Source organism: Mustelus asterias, chromosome 23 (genome assembly GCF_964213995.1).
Source record: "Mustelus asterias chromosome 23, sMusAst1.hap1.1, whole genome shotgun sequence".
NCBI classification, from domain to species: Eukaryota; Metazoa; Chordata; class Chondrichthyes; order Carcharhiniformes; family Triakidae; genus Mustelus; species Mustelus asterias.
Genome location: NC_135823.1, coordinates 50653778 through 50675558, shown reverse-complemented (window position 1 = coordinate 50675558; position 21781 = coordinate 50653778). Strand labels below are relative to the sequence as shown.

At 42.0% G+C, this 21781-nt stretch overlaps 1 protein-coding gene across 1 annotated transcript in view; it reads right to left on the bottom strand.

Moving 5' to 3' along the window:
* rsph10b (radial spoke head 10 homolog B) overlaps window positions 1-21781 on the bottom strand; it is a 65758-nt gene that overhangs the window by 9646 nt on the left and 34331 nt on the right. The window contains exons 11-17 of the mRNA XM_078240612.1: window positions 14204-14315; window positions 12610-12689; window positions 10914-11062; window positions 8855-8962; window positions 7351-7518; window positions 5482-5562; window positions 2781-2844 (exon numbers count right to left, since the gene is read on the bottom strand). Of these exons, the coding sequence (XP_078096738.1) occupies window positions 2781-2844; window positions 5482-5562; window positions 7351-7518; window positions 8855-8962; window positions 10914-11062; window positions 12610-12689; window positions 14204-14315 (762 nt within the window). The remainder of the gene's footprint in view (window positions 1-2780; window positions 2845-5481; window positions 5563-7350; window positions 7519-8854; window positions 8963-10913; window positions 11063-12609; window positions 12690-14203; window positions 14316-21781) is intronic.

Here is a 21781-nt window from a genome sequence, read left to right as displayed (position 1 = left end):
GGGGCAATGTCTGCAAACATACCAATTTCATAAAAACATTAGAGTATAGGAAATAGCATGGAGGGAGACAGTGGGGCGTTGTGGTAATATCACTGGACCAGTAATCCAGAGGCCTGGAGAATCCAGAGGCTCAGAGAAAATTTTTCTAGTCCATGCTGAATTGCTCTTGAGACGGTGGTGCTGAACTGCCTTACTGAATACAAATTAGTCTTTTGCTAGGGCAGTTAAGGATCAGCATCCCTGTGGATCTGAAGCCACATATAGATCAGCTAGGAACTGCAGAACATCAATGAATCAGATGGGCTTTTATGTAGGTTCAGTAATTCCATGGTCACCTTTACTGACACTAGCTTTCTATTCCAGATACGTTTGAGAATTTAAATCCCCCAGCTGAAAGCCCATGGTGGGATGTAAAATCATGCCTCTGAGTCATTAGTCCAGGCCACTGGATTATTAATCCAATAAAATGACCACTATGATATTCAATGCTTTCATATTTCACTGAGATTCCCAATACTTCTCTGATGAGGGGCAGGGCGTGGCAGCATCACTGTGGTAACAGGAATGGTGGGATAGGAGTTCCAAGCATTTCTGAATCTTTCCTTCACTCATTTGAATGAACGGGGCACTAATTTTGAGGGGAGCCACAAGAAACTGGCAGGGGTGGCCTGCTCTCCTACAACCATCCTCAGGCCACAAAAGGTGGCTGGCAAGGTGAGTGACGGGCAGATCTTTCTTTCAGGATCCCAACATGCTTCCAAGGATCCTGCTTCCTTCTAGCTGATATCTAACCTCCATGAATGTTCAGAGGTTTAACTACAGCACACTGCATACATATTCGGCAGGGATAAATTTGCAGGATTATTGAAGAAAGTGAAGTAGAAAGGGTCGAAAGCTTCAAGTTTTTAGGTGTCCAGATCACCAACAACCTGTCCTGGTCCCCCCATGCTGACACTATAGTTAAGAAAGCCCCACCAACGCCTCTATTTTCTCAGAAGACTAAGGAAATTTGGCATGTCCGCTCCGACTCTCACCAACTTTTACAGATGCACCATAGAAAGCATTCTTTCTGGTTGCATCACAGCTTGGTATGGCTCCTGCTCTGTCCAGGACCACAAGGAACTACAAAAGGTCATGAATGTAGCCCAATCCACCACGCAAACCAGCCTCCCATCCATTGACTCTGTCTACACTTCCCGCCACCTCGGCAAAGCAGCCAGCATAATTAGGGACTCCACGCACCCTGGACATTCACTCTTCCACCTTCTTCCGTTGGGAAAAAGATACAGAAGTCTGAGGTCACGTACCCATTGACTCAAGAATAACTTCTTCCCTGCTGCTGTCAGACTTTTGAATGGACTTACCTTGCATTAAGTTGATCTTTCTCTACAACCTAGCTATGACTGTAACACTACATTCTGCACTCTCTCATTTCCTTCTCTATGAACGGTATGCTTTGTCTGTATATCAAAGGGGCAGTGAGAGTAACTGAAAGCTCTTTCACATTCTAAAGCAGTTATGATTGGTTGAGTGGCCTCCTTCTGTTCCGGATCATTCTAAAGTCCTACATAAAAACCTAGAAGAACTACATGCCACCATGATACATGACCCCATTTGATGGAAATGTAAAAAAATGTACCATAAGGCTCACTTGCTGAGCCTAAACAGGTCATTATAAGTCTCATATCTGCTACTACTTACTTCCCAAAAAAAAGCTCTCTAAGTATTCCAACAGGACTCAATGTCCAGGCGATTATTAACATGTCCAAGATGGCGCCGGAGCGAGGCAACTTCTTGCAAGCTGTGCCCAGCATACCTTCAAATTCTATCTTTTACTCTCATTCTATGCTTCTCAAACTTCATTCTAACTCTTTTAAACTCTCTAACAATGCTTTAATTAAGTTAATCTTTCTCTGCACCCTAGCTATGACTGTAACACCACGTTCTGCACTCTCTCATTTCCTTCTCTATGAATGGTATGCTTTGACTGTACAGTGCGCAAAAAACAATACTTTTCACTGTATGCTAATACAAGGCGGCACGGTAGCACAGTGGTTAGCACTGCTGTTTCACAGCTCCAGGAACCTGGGTTCGATTCCCGGCTCAGGTCACTGTCTGTGTGGAGTTTGCACATTCTCCTCGTGTCAGCGTGGGTTTCCTCCGGGTGCTCCGGTTTCCTCCCACAATCCAAAGATGTGCGGGTTAGGTTGATTGGCCATTCTAAATTGCCCCTTAGTGTCCCGGGATGCATAGGTTAGAGGGATTAGTGGGTAAATATGTAGGGATATGGGGATAGGACCTGGGTGGGATTGTGGTTGGTGCAGACTAGATGGGCCGAATGGCCTCTTTCTGCACTGTAGGATTCTATGATTCTATGACATGTGACAATAATAAATCAAATCAAATCAAAATGTATATTGGAGGTCAGCACTGCATTAAGCCAAAATTAGGATTGACAACATACTGAAATGGCCTGTTCTAGATCACATGTAAAAAAAATCACTGGAACAGTTGTTTCCTTTTTATCAAGTTCAAAGATTGTTTCAATGGGTGAGTGAATATGCCTTTTTTTGATTTCTTGCTTATCCAATTCTACCCAACCCTCACCCCTCCCCTGGAGGAATAATGGCTTGCAATAGGATAGGATTTAGCAGTGGAGGACTGGACAGTACTGCAGTTATTCAATGCATTGCCTTGTACTGAACTGCGAGAGACAGACAATTTTTTTCTGATTTTATAAAATACTGAAATTACTGCACACATCGATGTACTAAACTTACCATGATGGCCAGATGATTTTGAACTCTTCACAGCTGCAGAGGGAGGAGCTTTATTCTTCTTTTTCTAAAACAAATATACAAGTTAATTTTTCCTCATCTATATGCTGCCGCTTAACAATGTAATCCGAGCACAAGAGGATCCACCTGTCTCTCTGGCAACAGTCTGAGGTTAAGCCAGTCTGCTTGCAATCTTGCTGTCACATTTGACCCCAAGATGCGCTTCCGACCTCATATTCTCATGATCATTCCGACCTCCCAATTCCATAACATCACCCCAACTTCACCTTTGTCTCAGCTCATCTGCCCTTGAAACTCTCCCTTATGTCTTTGTTGCCTATAAGTTTGACTATGCCAAAACATACTTGGTTGGTCTCTGACATTCTACCATCTGTAAACTTGAGGTCACCCAAAACTCTGCTGCCTTTATCTTAACTTCTACCAAATCGCATTCACTTTTCATTTCTATATGTGCTGACCTACACGGACTCCCAGTCAAACAACATCTTGACTTTAAAATTTTCATCCTTGTCCTCAAATCCTTGCTTTGGTCAAATATATAGATTTGATTAGATATATAGATTATTTATAGATATATATCAAATGCTTCGACAAAAGATCATCTGGACTTAAAATGTCAGCTCTTTTCTCTCCTTACAGATGCTGCCAGATTTTCTGCATTTTCTCTTTTGGTCTCAAATCCCTCCGTGGCCTCACTCCACCCTACCTCTGTAATTTCCTCCAGCTCCACAATCCTAAACAAGTGTCTATACTCCTATAATTCTAACCTCTTGCACATCCCCAATTAAATTGTTCCAAATTGGTGACCACATCTTCAATTGTTTAGGTTCCAAGTTTTGGAATTCCCTCCCTACATCTCTCTGCTTTTCTCCTTTAAAATCTATATATCTGACCAAGGCTTTGGTCAACTACCCTAATATCTCCTTGTGCAGCTCAGCATCACTTTTTATTTTATAACGCTCCTGTGATGTGCCTTGGGACACTTTATCGCATACAAGGTGCTATATAAATACAAATTGTTGCTATTGTAGCTTCTCCATATATGCGGCAACAACTAGCCCTTCCTCTCTGTCAGCCTGTCCAGATGGACAGGCAAGTGGAGTTGAAGCCACAATCAGATCAGACATGATCTTATCAGATGACACAGCAGGGTAGAGAAGCTAAACAGGCTACTCCTGCTCCTAACTCTTGTGTGTTTGTGTCCCATTGACCCCTCCAATACTTCTGTATTGTCTGACGCTCAGTCTTGGATAAGCCAAAATTTCTCCAGCAGAAGTGGCAAGGCTGAAGCCATTATGTGCAGTTCCTGCCCCAGCTCTACATCCTTCCCACCAATTCAATCCCCACCACTGCCACTTTTTCAGTTGGGAAATCCTATTTGACTCTTAATTGCGTCCAATTCAATTCCATATCCACCCGTGCACCAATCATTGCTGCTGAAACTCTCATTCATGCCTTTGTCACTTTTAGACTCAATTATTGATTACATTGGTCTCCTGGCTGGTCTCCTGTCTTCTGTCTAGCATGAATATCATCTGTTCATCCAAAGCTCTCTTGAAGTACTTTTCATCCACCATCCATGTACTTGCTAATTTACATTAGATTCCAATCAACTCCCAAACTAACAGCTCCAATTTAAAATGATCTTACGTTGTATCAGAACCCTTTATGTAATTGACCATTAGAAGAGCATAGAAACCCTACAGTGCAGAAAGAGGCCATTTAGCCCATCAAGTCTGCACCGACCACAATCCCACCCAGGCCCTACCCCCTTATCCCTACATATTTACCAGCTAATCCCTCTAACCTACGCATCTCAGGACACTAATGGGCAATTTTAGCATAGCAAATCAACCTAACCCGCACATCTTTGGACTGTGGGAGGAAGCCTGAGCACCCGGAAAAAACCCACGCAGACACGAGGAGAATGTGCAAACTCCACACAGACAGTGGCCCAAGCCGGGAATCGAACCCAGGTCCCTGGAGCTGTGAAGCAGCAGTGCCCATCAGATTGGTATAACTTTTGTATAACAATGTTATAACTTATAACATTGGTATAACTTTTTCCAGCTCTACAACACATACCCTAATTCCCCATTCCAAACTACCAATTCCGTGTCTCTGACCTCTGCCTCACTATTGGCAACCAAACCCTTCAGGGCTCCACATTCTGGAATTTCCACCATATACTCCTCAGTCTTTCCTCCATTAAGATCCACATCTTTGACCAACATCACCCTTCTTTGGTTGTGTCCAATCACTCCCTAATGTCTCCCTGAAGCACCTTGGGAATTTTATTTTTATTTTACAGGTACCCTATAACAAGTTGTTGCTGTCGTTGTCTGTTGATATCCAGAAATAATAATAAATTATCATTCAGAGTTCCTTCTGCTGATTATTATCCTGTAATCCAGCTGCAAAGTGCAATGGATGGATGTCAAGTGAGAACAGGATTCACTGAGTTAAACTCTGAGCTCACACATGCAGTGCCAACTTTGGTTCCACTGCACCTGTGGGAGTGTACCCTTGCAAAGGGCTACTACCTCCAGAGGAGAGAGAGACTGGCAAAGGTGCATTCAAAAAAGCACCTAATATTTTACATATAAAATATCATAAATTCTGATTGTAAATAAATAAGACATGTAACCATAATTTAAACTTCTGATTTCCTTCAAGTACTTACGGTAGAGTCTCCACGTTTCTTTGTTGTGGATTTTGTGCTTTGTTCATTCGTATCTGCTGGCAATGATTCATGGGTAATGATCTGATTGATTTAAGAAAAAATCACTGTAAAGTTTTACTCAACATTCTAACTAAAATAAATAAATGGGTATTGAAAATCTATGATATATGGTAATCGCCGTTAAAAGCATTTTGTCAGATTTTTTGCATTAAGTGCTGTAGTGCAAATTGCTCATTACTATATCTAATTGAGATGATAAGGTCATACAGAAGAATAGCTTTGGTCTCTTGTGTCATATGTATGAAAATCAAACATTAGGAGAGCCAAATTTGTCTTTGAATAAATTTTAATTCACATTTTTTTTTTAAAACAGATGCTATTCTTTCATGGGATTTGAGGGTTGCTGGCAAGGCCAGCATTTGTTGTCCATCCCTACTTGGCCATGAGACGATGATAGTGAAGTGCTTTCTTGAACCGCTGCAGTCCACCTGTTAATCAGCACTGTCAGGTCTGCGGGTTATACCGATGCCAGATGGACGGCAGCAGTTCAAGAAAGTGGCTCACCACCATCTTCTCAAGGGCAATTAGGGACAGGCGCCATTCATGCTCACATCCCATGAAAGAATAAAATAATTGACTTATGACAGGCAACTTGCTATCAGACTTTCCTCCTCTTCCACCCAAGCTGGGCACCATGAGGTGTTTGGGAGCACCAGGATTGACGTACTCTTAGAATTCCTCTTTAGTGAAATACTAAACTAGAACTTCTGTGTTACAGCATGATAGGACAGTTTTGTTTAACAGCTCATCCTAAAGACAGTGCCTGCAATAGGGCAGCATTCCCTAGGGGGGTCAGTTTAGGACAGAGTTGAGGAGGAACTTCTTCTCTCAGAGGGTGGTGAATCTCTGGAATTCTCTGCCCACTGAAGTGGTGGAGGCTACCTCGTTGAATATGTTTAAATCACGGATAGATGGATTCCTGATCGGTAAGGGAATTAGGGGTTATAGGGATCAGGCGGGTAAGTGGAACTGATCCACTTCAGATCAGCCATGATCTTATTGAATGGCGGGGCAGGCTCGAGGGGCTAGATGGCCTACTCCTGCTCCTATTTCTTACGTTCTTATGTTCCCTCAGTAGTACACTGGGAAAGTCAGCCTGAATTATGTGCTTGTGTCTCTGGAGTGCCACTTGAGCCCTCAAACTCTGATTCTGAGACAATAAGCCATTCCCACTTATTGGGAAGTCTAAGACTAGAGGACATAGCCTAAAAATTAGAGCCACACATTTCAGAAACACATCTACACACAATTGGAACTCTCTTCTGTAAAAGCCAATTGTTGTTAGTTCAGTTGGTAACTTTATTTGAGAGTGATAGATCTGGTAAACCAAAAATGTATTCAGGGAAAGAAGGCAAAGTTGAGTACGTGGGGTTATGTCATGGATCAGCCATGGGTTAATTGAATGGCAGAGCAATGTGCAACTCATGTAGATCAAATTTATTTTATAAGGATCTTATTCTTATTTAGCTTGCAGTTAAGCAGAACAGCTGTTATTTAAAAAGGCTAATACAATGGGTGGGAGGTTTAGCGGGGATTTGAGGAAAAAGTTTTTTACTCAGAGGGTGGTGACGGTCTGGAATGCGCTGCTTGGGAGGGTGGTAGAGGCGGGATACCTCACATCCTTTAAAAAGTACCTGGATGAGTACTTGGCCATAACATTCAAGGCTATGGGCCAAGTGCTGGCAAATGGGATTAGGTGGGCAGGTCAGGACATTTCATGCGTCAGTGCAGACTCAATGGGCCGAAGGGCCTCTTCTACACTGTAGTAATCTGTTATTCTGTAACCTGAAATCAAAGCCATTTCATTACCTGCTCTGAAGGTGCTTGGACCACTTGCATAGACATATCACTTGCTATATGTATTACGCTCACTTCAACTGAAGTTCTGGAGGATGTTTCTGAATTCTCGAGCAATCTTTTAGTCACATACAATTCTGCACATTCAAGAAGGGCTTCCAGAAACTCCAAGAAAACCATCTGAAAAAAAGATTTGCTGCTCACATCATCAAATAATAAAACATTTATTAAGTTTGTAAACACTTTGTAACTAGAAGTTTCACAAGTTTCACAAAGGGCAGCATGGTGGCAGAGTGGTTACCACTGCTGCCTCACAGTACTAGGAACCCAAGTTCAATTCCGGCCTTGGGTGACTGTCTGTGTGGAGTTTGCACGTTCTCCCGATGTCAGAATGGGTTTCCTCTGGGTTCTTCGGTTTCCTCCCACAGTCCAAAGATGTGCAGGTTAGGTGGATTAGTGGGGTAAATCTGTGGGGTTGCAGGGATGAGACGGGGGGGTAAAATGCTCTGTTGGAGTCAAATGGACTCATTCTGCACTGAAGGGGTTCTATGATGAAGTTTGCTTTTGAATTTTTTACACTGACGTAAAAACATAGCTGAGAAATTGCAGAATATTCCAAATACTTCTGTAAAGTGATTACTGTTGTAATGTAATCAAACACAGCTGCCAATTTATCCAATGTAAAATGTGCTTTACATTATGATTTAACACTGTATGATTCAACACTTTAGTGGAGAACATACCCCTGTCTACATCAATGGGGACGAAGTAGAAATGGTCGCGAACTTCAAGTTTCTAGGTGTCCAGATCACCAACAACCTGTCCTGGTCCCTCCATGCTGACACTATAGTTAAGAAAGCCCACAATGCCTTTACTTTCTCAAAAGACTAAGGAAATTTGGCATGTCAGCTATGACTCTCACCAACTTTTACAGATGCACCATAGAAAGCATTCTTTCTGGTTATATTGCAGCTTGGTATGGCTCCTGCTCTGCCCAAGACCGCAAGAAACTACAAAAGGTCGTGAATGTAGCCCAATCCATCACGCAAACCAGCCTCCCATCCATTGACTCTGTCTACACTCCCTGCTGCCTCGGAAAAGCAGCCAGCATAATGAAGGACTCCACGCACCCCGGACATACTCTCTTCCACCTTCTTCTGTCAGGGAAAAGTTACAAAAGTCTAAGGTCATGTACCAACCGACTCAAGAACAGCTTCTTTCTGCTACCATCAGACTTTTGAATGGATCTACCTCGTACTAAGTTGATCTTTCTCTGCACCGTAGCTATGACTGTAACACTACATTCTGCACTCTCTCCTTTCCTTCTCTATGAACGGTATGCTTTGTCTGTATAGCGCGCAAGAAACAATACTTTTCACTGAGTACTAATACATGTGACAATAATAAATCAAATCAAATCAAATCTTTTCCAAGTGTTAATTGCTTGCACTCTTATCCCAGAGTGTGAAGGATATAGGTTAAAATATTTAGCTTCTTAAATGAAGGCCTACTATACCTCTATGTTCATGTTATTGTAGGTTCCATCAGACACTGCAGGGTTATCCTTAGACAAGATCTTTACTATATGGGTTGCTGTTAATTCCTTGCTCAATAAATTGAGATCCTGCAGTTACAAAATGACATGAACAACGGGATAAATGTACTTTTATAAATATGTAAAAAGCAAGAATATTCAGAATTTAGCAGATTTTAATTGTAAAATATCACATTTTATTTGCCATGGAACTTCCCCTCCCACAGGGATGGGTTAAATGGCCAGCACTTGATGATTATCCAGCAGACCCTGATGTGAAAAGCATTGAAATTGGCTAGGATTAGATGCTGCTGTCAAGCTGCACGCCAATGCTCACTGACTAAGCTCACCAGTGGGTAACAATTACTTGGACAAGAAAGTCTAATGAGCACCCAAAAGGTATCAACACTTTCAGGAGAGACGGAAGAGATGGCAGAAAATTTCACCCCTTCATTTCCAGGTTTCCACTATTCTGGGAGCAATTAATGCTGCAGCCCATGGATTTCCCTTGTCAAATAATATAACACTAAACCCACTCCTTTTCCAATGCAACAGCTACTTGTCTCCACCTGCTGGTTTTGATGTCTACACCTGAAGTGAGAATGAAGCTCCACTTATATGGCTCACTTAAATACGTCATTTAGTATTTCATTATTCTCTTTCTCACCAAAATGTACTTCTTTACTTCCTACTGCTACAGTATCATTTTTTAAATATTTACTTGTAGGACATGGGCGTCGCTGGCTGGCCAGCATTTATTGCCCATCTCTAGTTGCTCTTGAAGGACAGTTGAGAGTCAACCACATTGCTGTGGCTCTGGAGTCACATGTAGGCCAAACCTTTGAGAAATTACATTTCCCAAGAACGCAAGCAAAGTGAAGGGCAAATCCAGTTTGGTCTGGCATCCACAAAAAAGGTGCAATTGGATTATAGAATCATAGAGTGCAGAAGAGGCCCTTCGACCCATCGAATCTGCACTGACACATATGAAACATCTGACCTCCCACTTAATCCCATTTACCAGCACTCGGCCCATAGCCTTGAATGTTCTGATGTGCCAAGTGCTCATCCAGGTACTTTTTAAAGGTTGTGAGGCAACTCGCCTCTACCACCCTTCCAGGCAGCGCATTCCAGACCGTTACCACCCTCTGGGTAAAAATGTTTTTCTTCAATCCCCTCTAAACCTCCTGCCCCTCACCTTTAACTTGTATGGCTCACTTAAATACATCATTTAGTATTTCATTATTCTTTTTCTCACCAAAATTTACTTCTTTACTTGACTGACCCTTCAACTAAGGGGAACAGCTGCTCCTTATGCACTCTGTCCATGCCCCTAATAATCTTGTACATCTCAATCAGGTCCCCTCCTCAATATTCTCTGCTCCAACGAAAACAACCTAAGCCTATCCAACTTCTCTTCATAATTTAACTGTTCCATCCCAGGCAGCATCCTGGTGAATCTTCTCTGCACCCCCTCCAGTGCATTCACGTCCTTCCTTTAATCTGGCAACCAGAACTGCACACAATACTCTAGCTGTGGCCTCACCAAAGTTCTATACAACTCCAACATGACTTCCCTGCTTTAGTAATCTATGTCATCATATGAACCGTTCTATAGGATTCTTGCATCCTAAATGCAACAGAGAAGGTCATAATAAGGACCTAAGGATGCTTGTAATTAAATTAACATTTTGTTGAGGTAAGATAATGATGTAAAAAAAACTCCTGCTTATATATTCAAAATTATGCTTCAATGCTAAAAAAAAGGTAAAGCTGCAATTGTATCAACAAAAATATCAAAGTTACATAGGCTTACTTCAAAATATTCACTAATATTTTTATTGCATTATATTAGTCACATTGAGATGTTTTAATCATTTTATACAGAAAGAATTTGAGGGAGCAAGTTACTTTCAAACATTTATAGTTTAGTATAGTAGCATTATAATAATATAACCATGTCAGTGACTAGTGATAATCTTTAACATTATAGTCAATTATGAGATATATAATTGTTGCACAAAACAGACTAAGACTGTACCTTGAGCATCCACATGAAGTGCCTCATTGTCATAATGTTGGTCTTGGGTGGCGTGCGATTTTGTTCGCAGCAGACTCTGTACACCTCCCAGCACTTATTTATATAGCCAAGTGTGATTACAATACATTGATTTTCTTGAAACAGATTCCCTGCATCGAAAGGGAATCCATCAGGACTCAAAGGACAATGGGAAAATAGCACGGTTGGTAACATTTATTTTTTAACCTCTCAATTTCTCCTTTTAAATGTTACTTTCACTATGCCTCCCCTTGGGACACCAAACAATAGTAATTTAATTACTCATAAACTGATAAAGTTTATATTTTTTTACGAACGAAAACAGAAAAACAAATTTAAGGTATGTCCTTCATTAGTTATAAGAATGTGAAAATTACATTGCCAATATGTTTTACTACATCCTTTCATAGAATCCCATTAGTGCAGAAAGAGGCTATTCAGCCCATGGAGCATGCACCGACAACAATCCCACTCACGCCCTATTGCCATAACCCCAAGTATTTACCCTGCTAATCTTCCTGACACTAAGGGGCAATTTAGCATGGCCAATCCATCTAACCTGCACATCTTTGGAGTGTGGGAGGAAACCAGAGCACCCGGAGGAAACCCACACTGACACGGAGAGAATGTGCAAACTCCACAGAGTTACCCAAGGCCGGAATTGAACCTGGGTCTCTGGCGTTGTGAGGCCATGATGTGGAGATGCCGGTGTTGGACTGGGGTAAACACAGTAAGAAGTCTCACAACACCAGGTTAAAGTCCAACAGGTTTATTTGCTAGCAAAAGCCACTAGCTTTCGGAGCGCTGCTCCTTCATCAGGTGAGTGGGATTTCAGTTCACAAACAGGAGTTGTGAGGCAGCAGGACTAACCATTGTGCCACCATGCCGCCCCATCTTAACCAAAACAATTTTCAGCAGCAATTGTGTATCCATATTTTCTCGGGCCAGTGAAGATGACTATTTAATAAATTCCTAAGTACAAAATAGTTTAGATCTGAAAAACAGATTATGTGGACAACCAACCCAGATAGAATATCTATCCTGCTCAACATAATTGTCTGTGGTGTGTATAAATTCACAAAAAGTTCACTATGTGGAAGTGTTGATGAGCAATTTTGTTACAACATTTGATTTTAATACTATATGTGAATCTTTTATTAATAAAATATGAAGTTGTATTTTCTCTAGATGAATGCCAGAGTTGTATGTGGAACTACTCTCACATGCTGCATCTATAATGGACACATTTACATGTATAAACTGAAGTTTGTCTTGACAGCAAACAGTTTGCTGATAATATGCATAGTGTAAAAATTTGCAAGTCAAAGAATACCTGAACAAGGTGCATCTGAACTTCACATCAAAGACAACAAAATGTAATCAGCTATATAAATGAATGGGATGATTCATTATGTATGGAGGAAGGGCTACAATGCCATTTCTTATTTCAGTGTGCAGAGCAGAGGAAGAACAATTGACAAAATAATTCCCAGCAATGATCTCATAATTCACATGTGACAAGGTCAGCACACCAATTGGATCCAAATCATTCCTATGAAACTTCAGAATATATTCTCACAATCCCGTGTTCTATTCAGATTAAGCAAAGTGGAAGCATAGTAGATCATTGTGCACTCAGTAGTTAGTTTATTAATATGCATTTGTAAATTGTACCTACCGTTAACTCTGCAGGCATAAGGAATAAGGTTGTTTGTCATTAGCTTCGATAAACAAGCAGCAAGTATTGAACCATGGCCTCTGAAATGAAAATCATCATTGTGACAAAGGATATTGATTCAATTTAAGAAAGTTACAGTAGACAAGGAACAAGTTACATTTTGGGAATTTTATGCAATACGTTTTCCTTGAATGAGGTTCGTTGATATAACTGGACTTTGCATCCTTTTTGAGTCATGGTTGCCTACTCTAGCCCAATATGAAGAGTGCAAATGTAGCACGAGTTAAACACTGCATCGTAAATGATGTCACAATATATATTCTATCTAACCAAACCTTGATCTATAAACAAACAGAAAAATTGATTTATCTTTAAACAGATCAAGAATATTCAGTACAAATAGTCTACTTACAGTAGTTGCATCCTTGATTGGCCTTCATGGAGCAATTGAGGCAAATAATATAGAAGCATTTAAAGGGAAGTTAGATAAACATATGAAGGAGAAGGGAATTGAGGGTTATGCTGATAGAGTTAGATGAGGATGGATAGGAGGAAGTTCAAATGGAACATAAATGCCATCATGGGCTATCAAAGCGGACAAAGGGTCATCTGGACTCGAAACATCAGCTCTTTTCTCTCCTTACAGATGCTGCCAGACCTGCTGAGATTTTCCAGCATTTTCTCTTTTGGTTAGACTGAGTTAAACTTCAAGAAACCAACAGTTTTCAAATGCCAACCCTTACAGAATGGACATTATCAGACAATGTAGATATTTTTAATTGCATGTCATGCGAAGCTCAAATATTGTGATTCAAAACCAAAATGCATGATCAACATTAATTGTGGAATTTTCGTTCCTGGGTCCCGATTCCTTCATGGAGATGAAATGTGGGTTGAGAACCCAGAATGTCAGCGATGGGTTCCTGAGGGGATTTTGCAGAAGGCTGCAGGCAGGCACAGTGAAAGACTGGCAGCTCCACAGTCAGAGGTGGATGATGCTGAATTGTACAGGGACGTACGAAGGCAACTCCATGCTGGTCCTGGCCATAAACTGGAGGATGTAACAAGATCCAAAAGGGTGAGGGGACATCACACACAGAGGAAAAGCCTTCCCATTAACTGTCTTGCTGCGGTTATGGCTGTTTATCGCTGTTTATCAACTCCATTGAATGGTACCTCCAGCTCCAACAGCTATCCAGTCTGCAGCTGGGAAGCTGTCAATCTTTCGTGAATGGCTTCCTGGTTTGGACAAGAACCCCATGCACTGGTTGGAAGATCCAAGCCTGGTCAGGAGAATGTCCTTAATTAAGTCCTCTGGGAGCTTAATCAGCTATCTGCCGAGGCCAGTCAGGTAACCAGTACCACTGTCACCCTGCCTCCTGCAGAATTCTGTAGGATGTTGGAATGGTCCTGATGGCGTTTCCCTCCCATTTTTGGACCCCACCTCCATATCTGCCTTTACGGACCCTTGAAAATGTACCCTAAAATATAATGTATATATTAATAGCCAATTTAAAATGGATGGAAAGAAAAGGGCTGGGTAATTTACAGCACTTTTCCCAAATGAGGCAGCAGATAAATACTAGTCTCTTACTCGAGTTCCTTGTGGTAAATATGGTATGCCAGAATAATGACATAGCTCAGGAATTTCCCCAGCAGCAACGTATCAAACGGAGAGTGAGTTTCCTCCACTGAAGTAAATTTTCCTGCAAAAGTCAGAAAATTTGTGGCTTAATATTTAGCTTTTCTGAAGGATAAATGCTTAACAAGTTCAAGTTACTTTGAATTTGTCACACTGCACAGTTAGTGAATTCAAAATTTATGGATATAGCAATCTTGATTCACAAAGAGTGAAATAAAAGATTAGAATAGGCTCCCCTTTATCAATTAGTAAATTCCAGCCTGATAGTCCACATTTCTTTTATTCATTCAAGGAATGTGAGCTTCGCTGGCAAGGCCAGAATTGGGCGGCAAGGTGGTACAGTGGTTAGCACTGCTGCCTCACAGTGCCAGGGACCTGGGTTCGATTCCCGGCTTGGGTCACCGTCTGGATGGAGTTTGCACGTTTTCCCCGTGTCAGCGTGGGTTTCCTCCGGGTGCTCCGGTTTCCTTCCACAGTCTGAAAGACATGCTGGTTAGGTGCATTGACCCGAACAGGTGCCGGAATGTGGTGACTAGGGGAATTTCACAGTAACTTCAGTGCAGTGTTAATGTAAGCCTTACATTATGACTAATAAATAAAGTTTTTCATTGCCCATCCCTAATTGCCCTTGAGAAAGTGGTAATGAGCAGCATCCACAGGGCTATTCGGGAGGGAGTTCCAGGATTTTCCAGGATCCAGTGACTGTGAAAGAACGGCGATATATTTCCAAGTCAGGATGGTGAGTGGCTTTCAGGGGTACCTCAAGGTGGTGGTGTTCCCAGGTATCTACTGCCCTTGTCCTTCAGGATGATGGTGGTCGTAGGTATGAAAGGTGCTGATATACTAATGGATGTTTACATTTTAATTGATTTTTTTAATATGAACATACAAAATAGGATCAGAAGTCAACCATTCAGCCCCTCGAGTCTGCTCTGCCATTTAATAACACAATATCAAAGAAACATAGAAACTAGAAGCAGGAGTAGGCCATTCGGCCCTTCAAGCCTGCTCCGCCATTCATCTTGATCATGGCTGATCATCGAATTCAATATCCTGATCCCCCCTTCCTCCCATATCCCTTGATCCCTTCAGCCCCAAGAGCTACATCTAATTTCTCCTTGAAATCAGACAATGTTTTGGCATCAACTACATTCTGTGGTAGCGAATTCCACACATTCACCACCCTCTGGGTGAAGAAATTTCTCCTCACCTCAGTTCTAAAATGTTTACCCCTTATCCTCAAACTATGACCCCTAGTTCTGGACTCCCCCAACACTGGGAACACTCTTTCTGAACCTAGCCTGTGTAATCCTGTTAGAATGTTATAAGTTTCTATGAGATCCCCTCTCACTCTTCTAAACTCCAGTGACTATAATCCTAACCGACTTAGTCTCTCCTCATATGACAGACCTGCCATCCCAGGAATCAGCCTGGTAAACCTTCACTGTACTCCCTCTATAGCAAGGACATCCTTCCTCAGATAAGGACACATACCAGCTTGGTATGGCTCCTTACTCTATCCAAGATCACAAGAAACTACAAAGAGTCGTGAATGAAACCCGGACCATCATTCAAACCAGCCTCCCAACCATTGACATTGTCTACACTTCCCGCTGCCTCTGAAAAGTAGCCAGCATAATTAAGGGCCCCTCAAACCCCGGACATACTCTCTTCCACCTTCTTCCATCGGAAAAAAGATACAAAAGTCTGAGGACACGTACCAACCGACTCAAGAACAGCTTCTTCCCTGCTACCATCAGACTTTTGAATGGACCTCCCTCACATTAAGTTGATCTTTCTCTACATCCTAGCTATGACTGTAACGCTACATTCTGTGCTCTCTCCTTTCCTTCTCTGAAAACAGTATGCTTTGTCTGTATAGTGAGCAAAAAACAATACTTTTCATTGTATACCAATACGTGACAATAATAAATCAAATCAAATAATAAATCAAATCAAAACTGCACACAATACTCCAGGTGTGGCCTCAACAACGCCTTATACAATTGCAGCAAAACATTCCTATCCCTATACTCAAATCCTCTCGCTATGAAGGCCAACATGCCATTTGCCTTCTTTACTACCTTGCTGTACCTGAGCGCTTACTTTCAGCAACTGATGCACAAGGACTCCAAGGTCTCATTGAGTATTCAGCTCTCTCAATTTACCCCCATTCAAGTAATAATCTGTCTTCCTATTATCACTATCAAAGTAGATAACCTCACATTTATCCACATTATACTGCAGATGCCCACACACTTAACCTGTCCAAATCAGGCTGAAGCATCTCTGCATCCTCCTCACAGCTCACCCTCCCACCCAACTTTGTATTATCTGCAAATTTGGAGATAATACATTCAGTTTCCCCTTCCAAATCATTAATATATAATAACAGTTGGGGTAGAGATCCCTGTGGAACTCCACTAGTCACTCATTGACTGCCAATCAGAGAAAGACCCATTGATGTCAACTCTCTGCTTTCTATCTTCTAACCAGCTTTTTATCCATCTTAAGACATATCTGTTTGCGTTAAGTTCCACATTTGCATCTATCCCGATAACCTTTGATTCCCTTGCCTAAGAAGTATCTAGCTACCTCCGCCTTAAACATATTAAACATGATCCTGTCCTCAGCACTAAGTTCAGCTTTTTTAATGAGGTAGGATTTCATTTCTTTGGAGGATCGTCCTTGGAATCCAACGTATAGGATCACATGCCTTATTTTGGATAAGTTTGGATTTTTTTTGGGTCCGGACTTTATTTAATCTGCCCTGCTGATACTGGATAGGTCTCCAAAAAGTTTAAAGTAATCACAAATTCTTCCAATGCTGGTAAAAGGAGCCAGGCTTGAGGGCAATGAGAAGTAATTCAGTGCGTCAGCATTAGCTATCCAGGTTCCTGGGTGGTGTTCCTGAAGATATTAATAGGTCACCAATAACAAGGCCCAGCATTGTATTTGAGCGGAGGCGAGAGTGGTGGCCTTGTCCTCTTTGAAGAGGCCCAATAAGAGTTTATGGTCGGTGACTATAATAAAACGGTCGACCGTAGACATATTGGAGCTATTTCACATCAAATACGACCGCCAAACTTTGGTTCTCAATTTGAGAATACCTTCGCTCCGCATCTGAAAGGGTCCTGGACGCATACTTGATGGGTTTTTCTGTCTTGTCTTTCCAGCGATGTGATAGCACTGCACCAACTCCGTACGGGGAAGCATCACAAGTTAACATAAGTTATTTTAGATGACCACAACTGATGTTTAACTTGTGAAAAAGCCTTTGCCTGTGGAGCTTCCCAGGACCATCCCTTGTATTTTCATAGTCAGGCACGTAAGGGGGCCAACCTGGAAGCCAAATTGGGAATAAATTTTCCATGATAATTGTCTAATCCCAGGAAGGGTTTTAACTCTGTGGTGTTCCTTGATAGCCTTTACCTTATCTTGTACTGGATGTAACCCCTTGCCATCTACTCGGTCGCCTAAATAGATTACTTCAGCCTCTTGGAAAATGCATTTCTCCCTCTTCAAGCGAACTCCCAACCTGGAAAAACTCTGCAAGACTTCTAGGTTGGCCAGATGTTCTTGTTCTGAAACTCCTGTGACCAAGACATCATCTAAGTATACTGCTACCTTGGGTAGTCCTTGAAGGATGTTCTCTGATAGAGGGATTTGGGATAACCTAGTACTAAAAGACTAATAAATTTGGGATAGACTAATTTAGAAAATAAAAATAATATAGAAAAAGCACAAAGTGCCTGACGTTACAAGGTACTGTTTTGAATAGAAACACATATAACCGTTGTTAGAGAACTTAAACATGTGTTTTTTTATGTTTCCTGTAATAAAAGAGTACATCATGGCCAACTGCAGACTGCCCCAAGGCATAATGGGATAAAGCTAAGACGAACAATATTCTTGAAGAACAATACGGTCACAGAGCACAGTAGGGGTTATAGACAGTGTAAGCTTCCCAGGCAGTATAAAGAAACAATTTTCCCTGATAAGACAGTGAGAAAAAGAACTCTTGAACTCCACAGACTTACACAGCCAAGGTTGCCAGGAGATGGTGGAGATAGGCTTTCCGGATTTACGTAGTGGTTGCTGAGAGACAGTAGGCATAATTTCCCGATTTTATGAACCAATGAATTCTCATGCTGTCAGAGAGTAGGATGTAATTGGCCACAGTAAATAATCCACATTAACATGATTGGTCCATCCTATTAAGGTGGACAGAGTAGGCGGCCAGATGATTTCTGAAGAAATGTAATTACAGAACATCTTGATAATTTAATTAGAGTAATTTGAGCTGTTTTAAAATCCTTTCCCATATATATGGACCAGGCCTGGGCAAAATAAAGTTCGTCTTCAACCAGAGTGAGTTATTTGTATTTGCTGAGGAAAGAGAAATCTCACACAAAAAAGCTAGCATAATACTTAGGCCTCTGAAAAGCTCCAACATTCTCCATAACTCTTGGAAGATGGCACATGCTGGTGAGACTCCAAAGGGTAAACGGGTGTACTGGTAGCATCCCTTATGAGTATTGTCACATATTTCTGGCAGGACTCACCCATTCAAGCTGAAGATAGGTGTGGCTCATATCCAACTTGGAGAACATCTTGCATACAAATCTTCGATTCAAGGCATGGGGTACTTATCGAGTTTGGAGACCCAATTGACTGTCAGTTTGTAGTCCCCACAAAGAAAAACTGATTTGTCGGGCTTAAGAACAGGGACTACAGATGTGGCTCATTCTACAAATTGCACAGGTCTTATTATATCCAAGCTTTCAAGGCACCCTAGTTCAGTTTCCACCTTCTCCAACACAGATTAAGGACTGGTCTGGGTCTGAAATACCTAGGTGTAGTGTTAGGGTCAACATAGGCCTTGGCCTCGGCTCCTTTTATTTTTCCCACGCACTCTTGAAACTTGGCTGTGGCTGTGTCCTTCGACAGTGCTTGCAATAATCCATCATCTGGCAGCTGCACCTTTCTGAATTATGTTCTCTAAAACTCTTAGAGCCATCACTGCCTTTCTTGACTGTCTGGTGGTGACATTAGGGTTCCTATATCAAAGGGGACCCTTTAACACCTGATTTACACAGGTACTCTCCATTGAGAACCCTCCCCCTAATTGGAGGACATTGCTGCTTGATGCCCCTTGTAATTCCTGAGCTCTTTTTTCTGCATTCTCAAGGAACAAGGCCATTTCAACAGTTTTTTTAAAGTCCAAATTGGGTTCTGCCAATAGCTTCTTTTGGATGGTTGGGTCATTTATGCCACATACCAATCTGTCTCACAACATTGCATTAAGAGGTGCAACATTCAGCTATTTTCCACAACCAAGCCAAGGACTCAATGACAGATTCCCCAAGAGTTCTCCCAGCCACGTTGAAGAGATATGGCTTTTTCTTACCAGAAATTTCTTGACTTACAGAGGTTGTCCAGAGGGAAAGATGGAGAAAAAAATTCTCCTCATCACCAGTGTAATTATTCGGCCAAATGCCAGTTTCCCATCACCAACACCCTTTATTGTACACCAAAGGAAAGAGCCATGCCTGCGGCTTACTGTCAGACAGTCTTCACCTCAGGACCTACAACAATGGTCCAGGTAGAGTAACAGGTTTTAATCCATGCCGACCGCTTTCCATTGGGCAAGCCTCTGCTCATTCAATAAGGCAGCTCATTCTCTACAAAGCCCATGGGGAGATCCATTGATGATTCCCATGGCCATCACAACAGATCCTGCTGATCACAGATCCATTGCTCAAAACTGTCCACAATTTGCCATTAAAATGGAAATCTCATTCAGAGAGGCCTGGCAAGGTAAAAAAGGAAACTTCATACTGGTATGAAGGGAGTGCTCCTCTGAAGTTGGGGTTTCAAGCAAATCATTGTTCTGCAGTACAGGAAGATATCCTGCCACTTTTACCGTGCTACACTGAGCTTGGTGTGCAAGGCATCACTAAATGTTAAAATTGGTAATATCTCCCATTTACCAGCATTGACATTTCTCACTAATCTAAAAGCAAACTCTTGTGGATGCTGGAAATCTGAAACAAAAACACAAAATGCAAGAAATATTCAACTGTAGAAATTGTGAAAAGAGAAACAAAGGGGGAATCTAGAGTCAGCACTCTCCATCTACGGGATTGGCAGTGGGGACTCAAAATCCAACAAAGCCTGGAAATCACAAATCTCGTCGGCACCATCGTGACTTCCGCCACCTGATTTCAAACTATTTTAATAAATTTAAATATAATTAAAGACCCCCCTCCCCCCCCCAACTATATAATCCCCCAGGTGTATTTTCAAAACCCGCTGACATGACGTTACGTTGGCGGGCTTTACAACCCGTTCACCCAGACGTGAACCAGTTATGGACCCCTTCCGGGGTGTGAAGATGAGTATAGCCCCAGGGGAGAGGGACATGGCAAGGCAGTGCCAACCTGTGCCGGGGCAGTGCCTGGGGCAGACCCTAGTGTGAGCCTCATTTGATGGGGGGAGGGGAACTCATTTATTTTGGTGGTTAGGGAGAGTGGGCAGGGGGATTGGGAATGTCAGCAAGGTTGTAGGGGAAGGAAGAGGGGAGAGATGCTGACTCTGATCGGGGGCAGAGATGCAGGCTTTGATGGGGGGGTGGGGGGGGTTGGGAGGAGGCCTCCATGGTAGGGTAGAGGGGGTTATTTTTTTCTCTGATCGAGGTGCTTCTTAAACAGTGCCCCGATCTCAGTGAAGCCGGGCTTTATTGGCCCCATCCAAATACGCCCCCTATTCTTTTTTGACAAAGTGTCAGAAGATCTCAAGTATAAAGCGGCCTGTTTCTCTGGTAGAAAAATACATTGGTTTTCAGTCAGACCCTGACATTTTGCCATTTTTTGGTAAGATTCTGCCTAAAGTTAACACTTCAGGCAGTGATTTTTCATCAATGCCTGATGAAAGGTCATAACAAGAAACATGGGCCCCTAACATCCAAGCTCCAGGGCAGCATATTGTGGGGTATCCCAAAATCGAGTTGGAATATCCTTCGGAGGTAAGGTTTTCATGGCAATTATCCAAAAGTGCAAATTTCTCTGAGACAATTGGCCTGCACTGGGAACTTTCAAAAATTGCATTTTAAATCACAAACTTTGGATATTTCTGACTGGGGGGATACATCAATAGTTACCAGAAAAAGTTAGAAGGCAAACTGTTATGGGTAACTGGCCTTCTCTCCCTTCTTGCCCTATATTTCTCATCTGAGGAGATCATTTCAGCAGATTACCCATGTTTAACCGTACGCTTACACAGGCTTGAACAATAAAGGCGCCTGCCTGTAGAATGTCTCTGCAAAGATTTTAACCTCCTCAAATTATCCAAATGAACAAAATGATTCCAAAAATGGACTGTATTAACTCATTTTAATACTTCTAACTCCTCACATCTCCATTTCTTCTGGGACTTGTATCCCACCCTGGATCTAGAACATGAATCCTGCCTGTCCGATTGGCCCATGTGCCAAGCGTAATAGTGCACAGGACTCTCAAAATCAGGAAC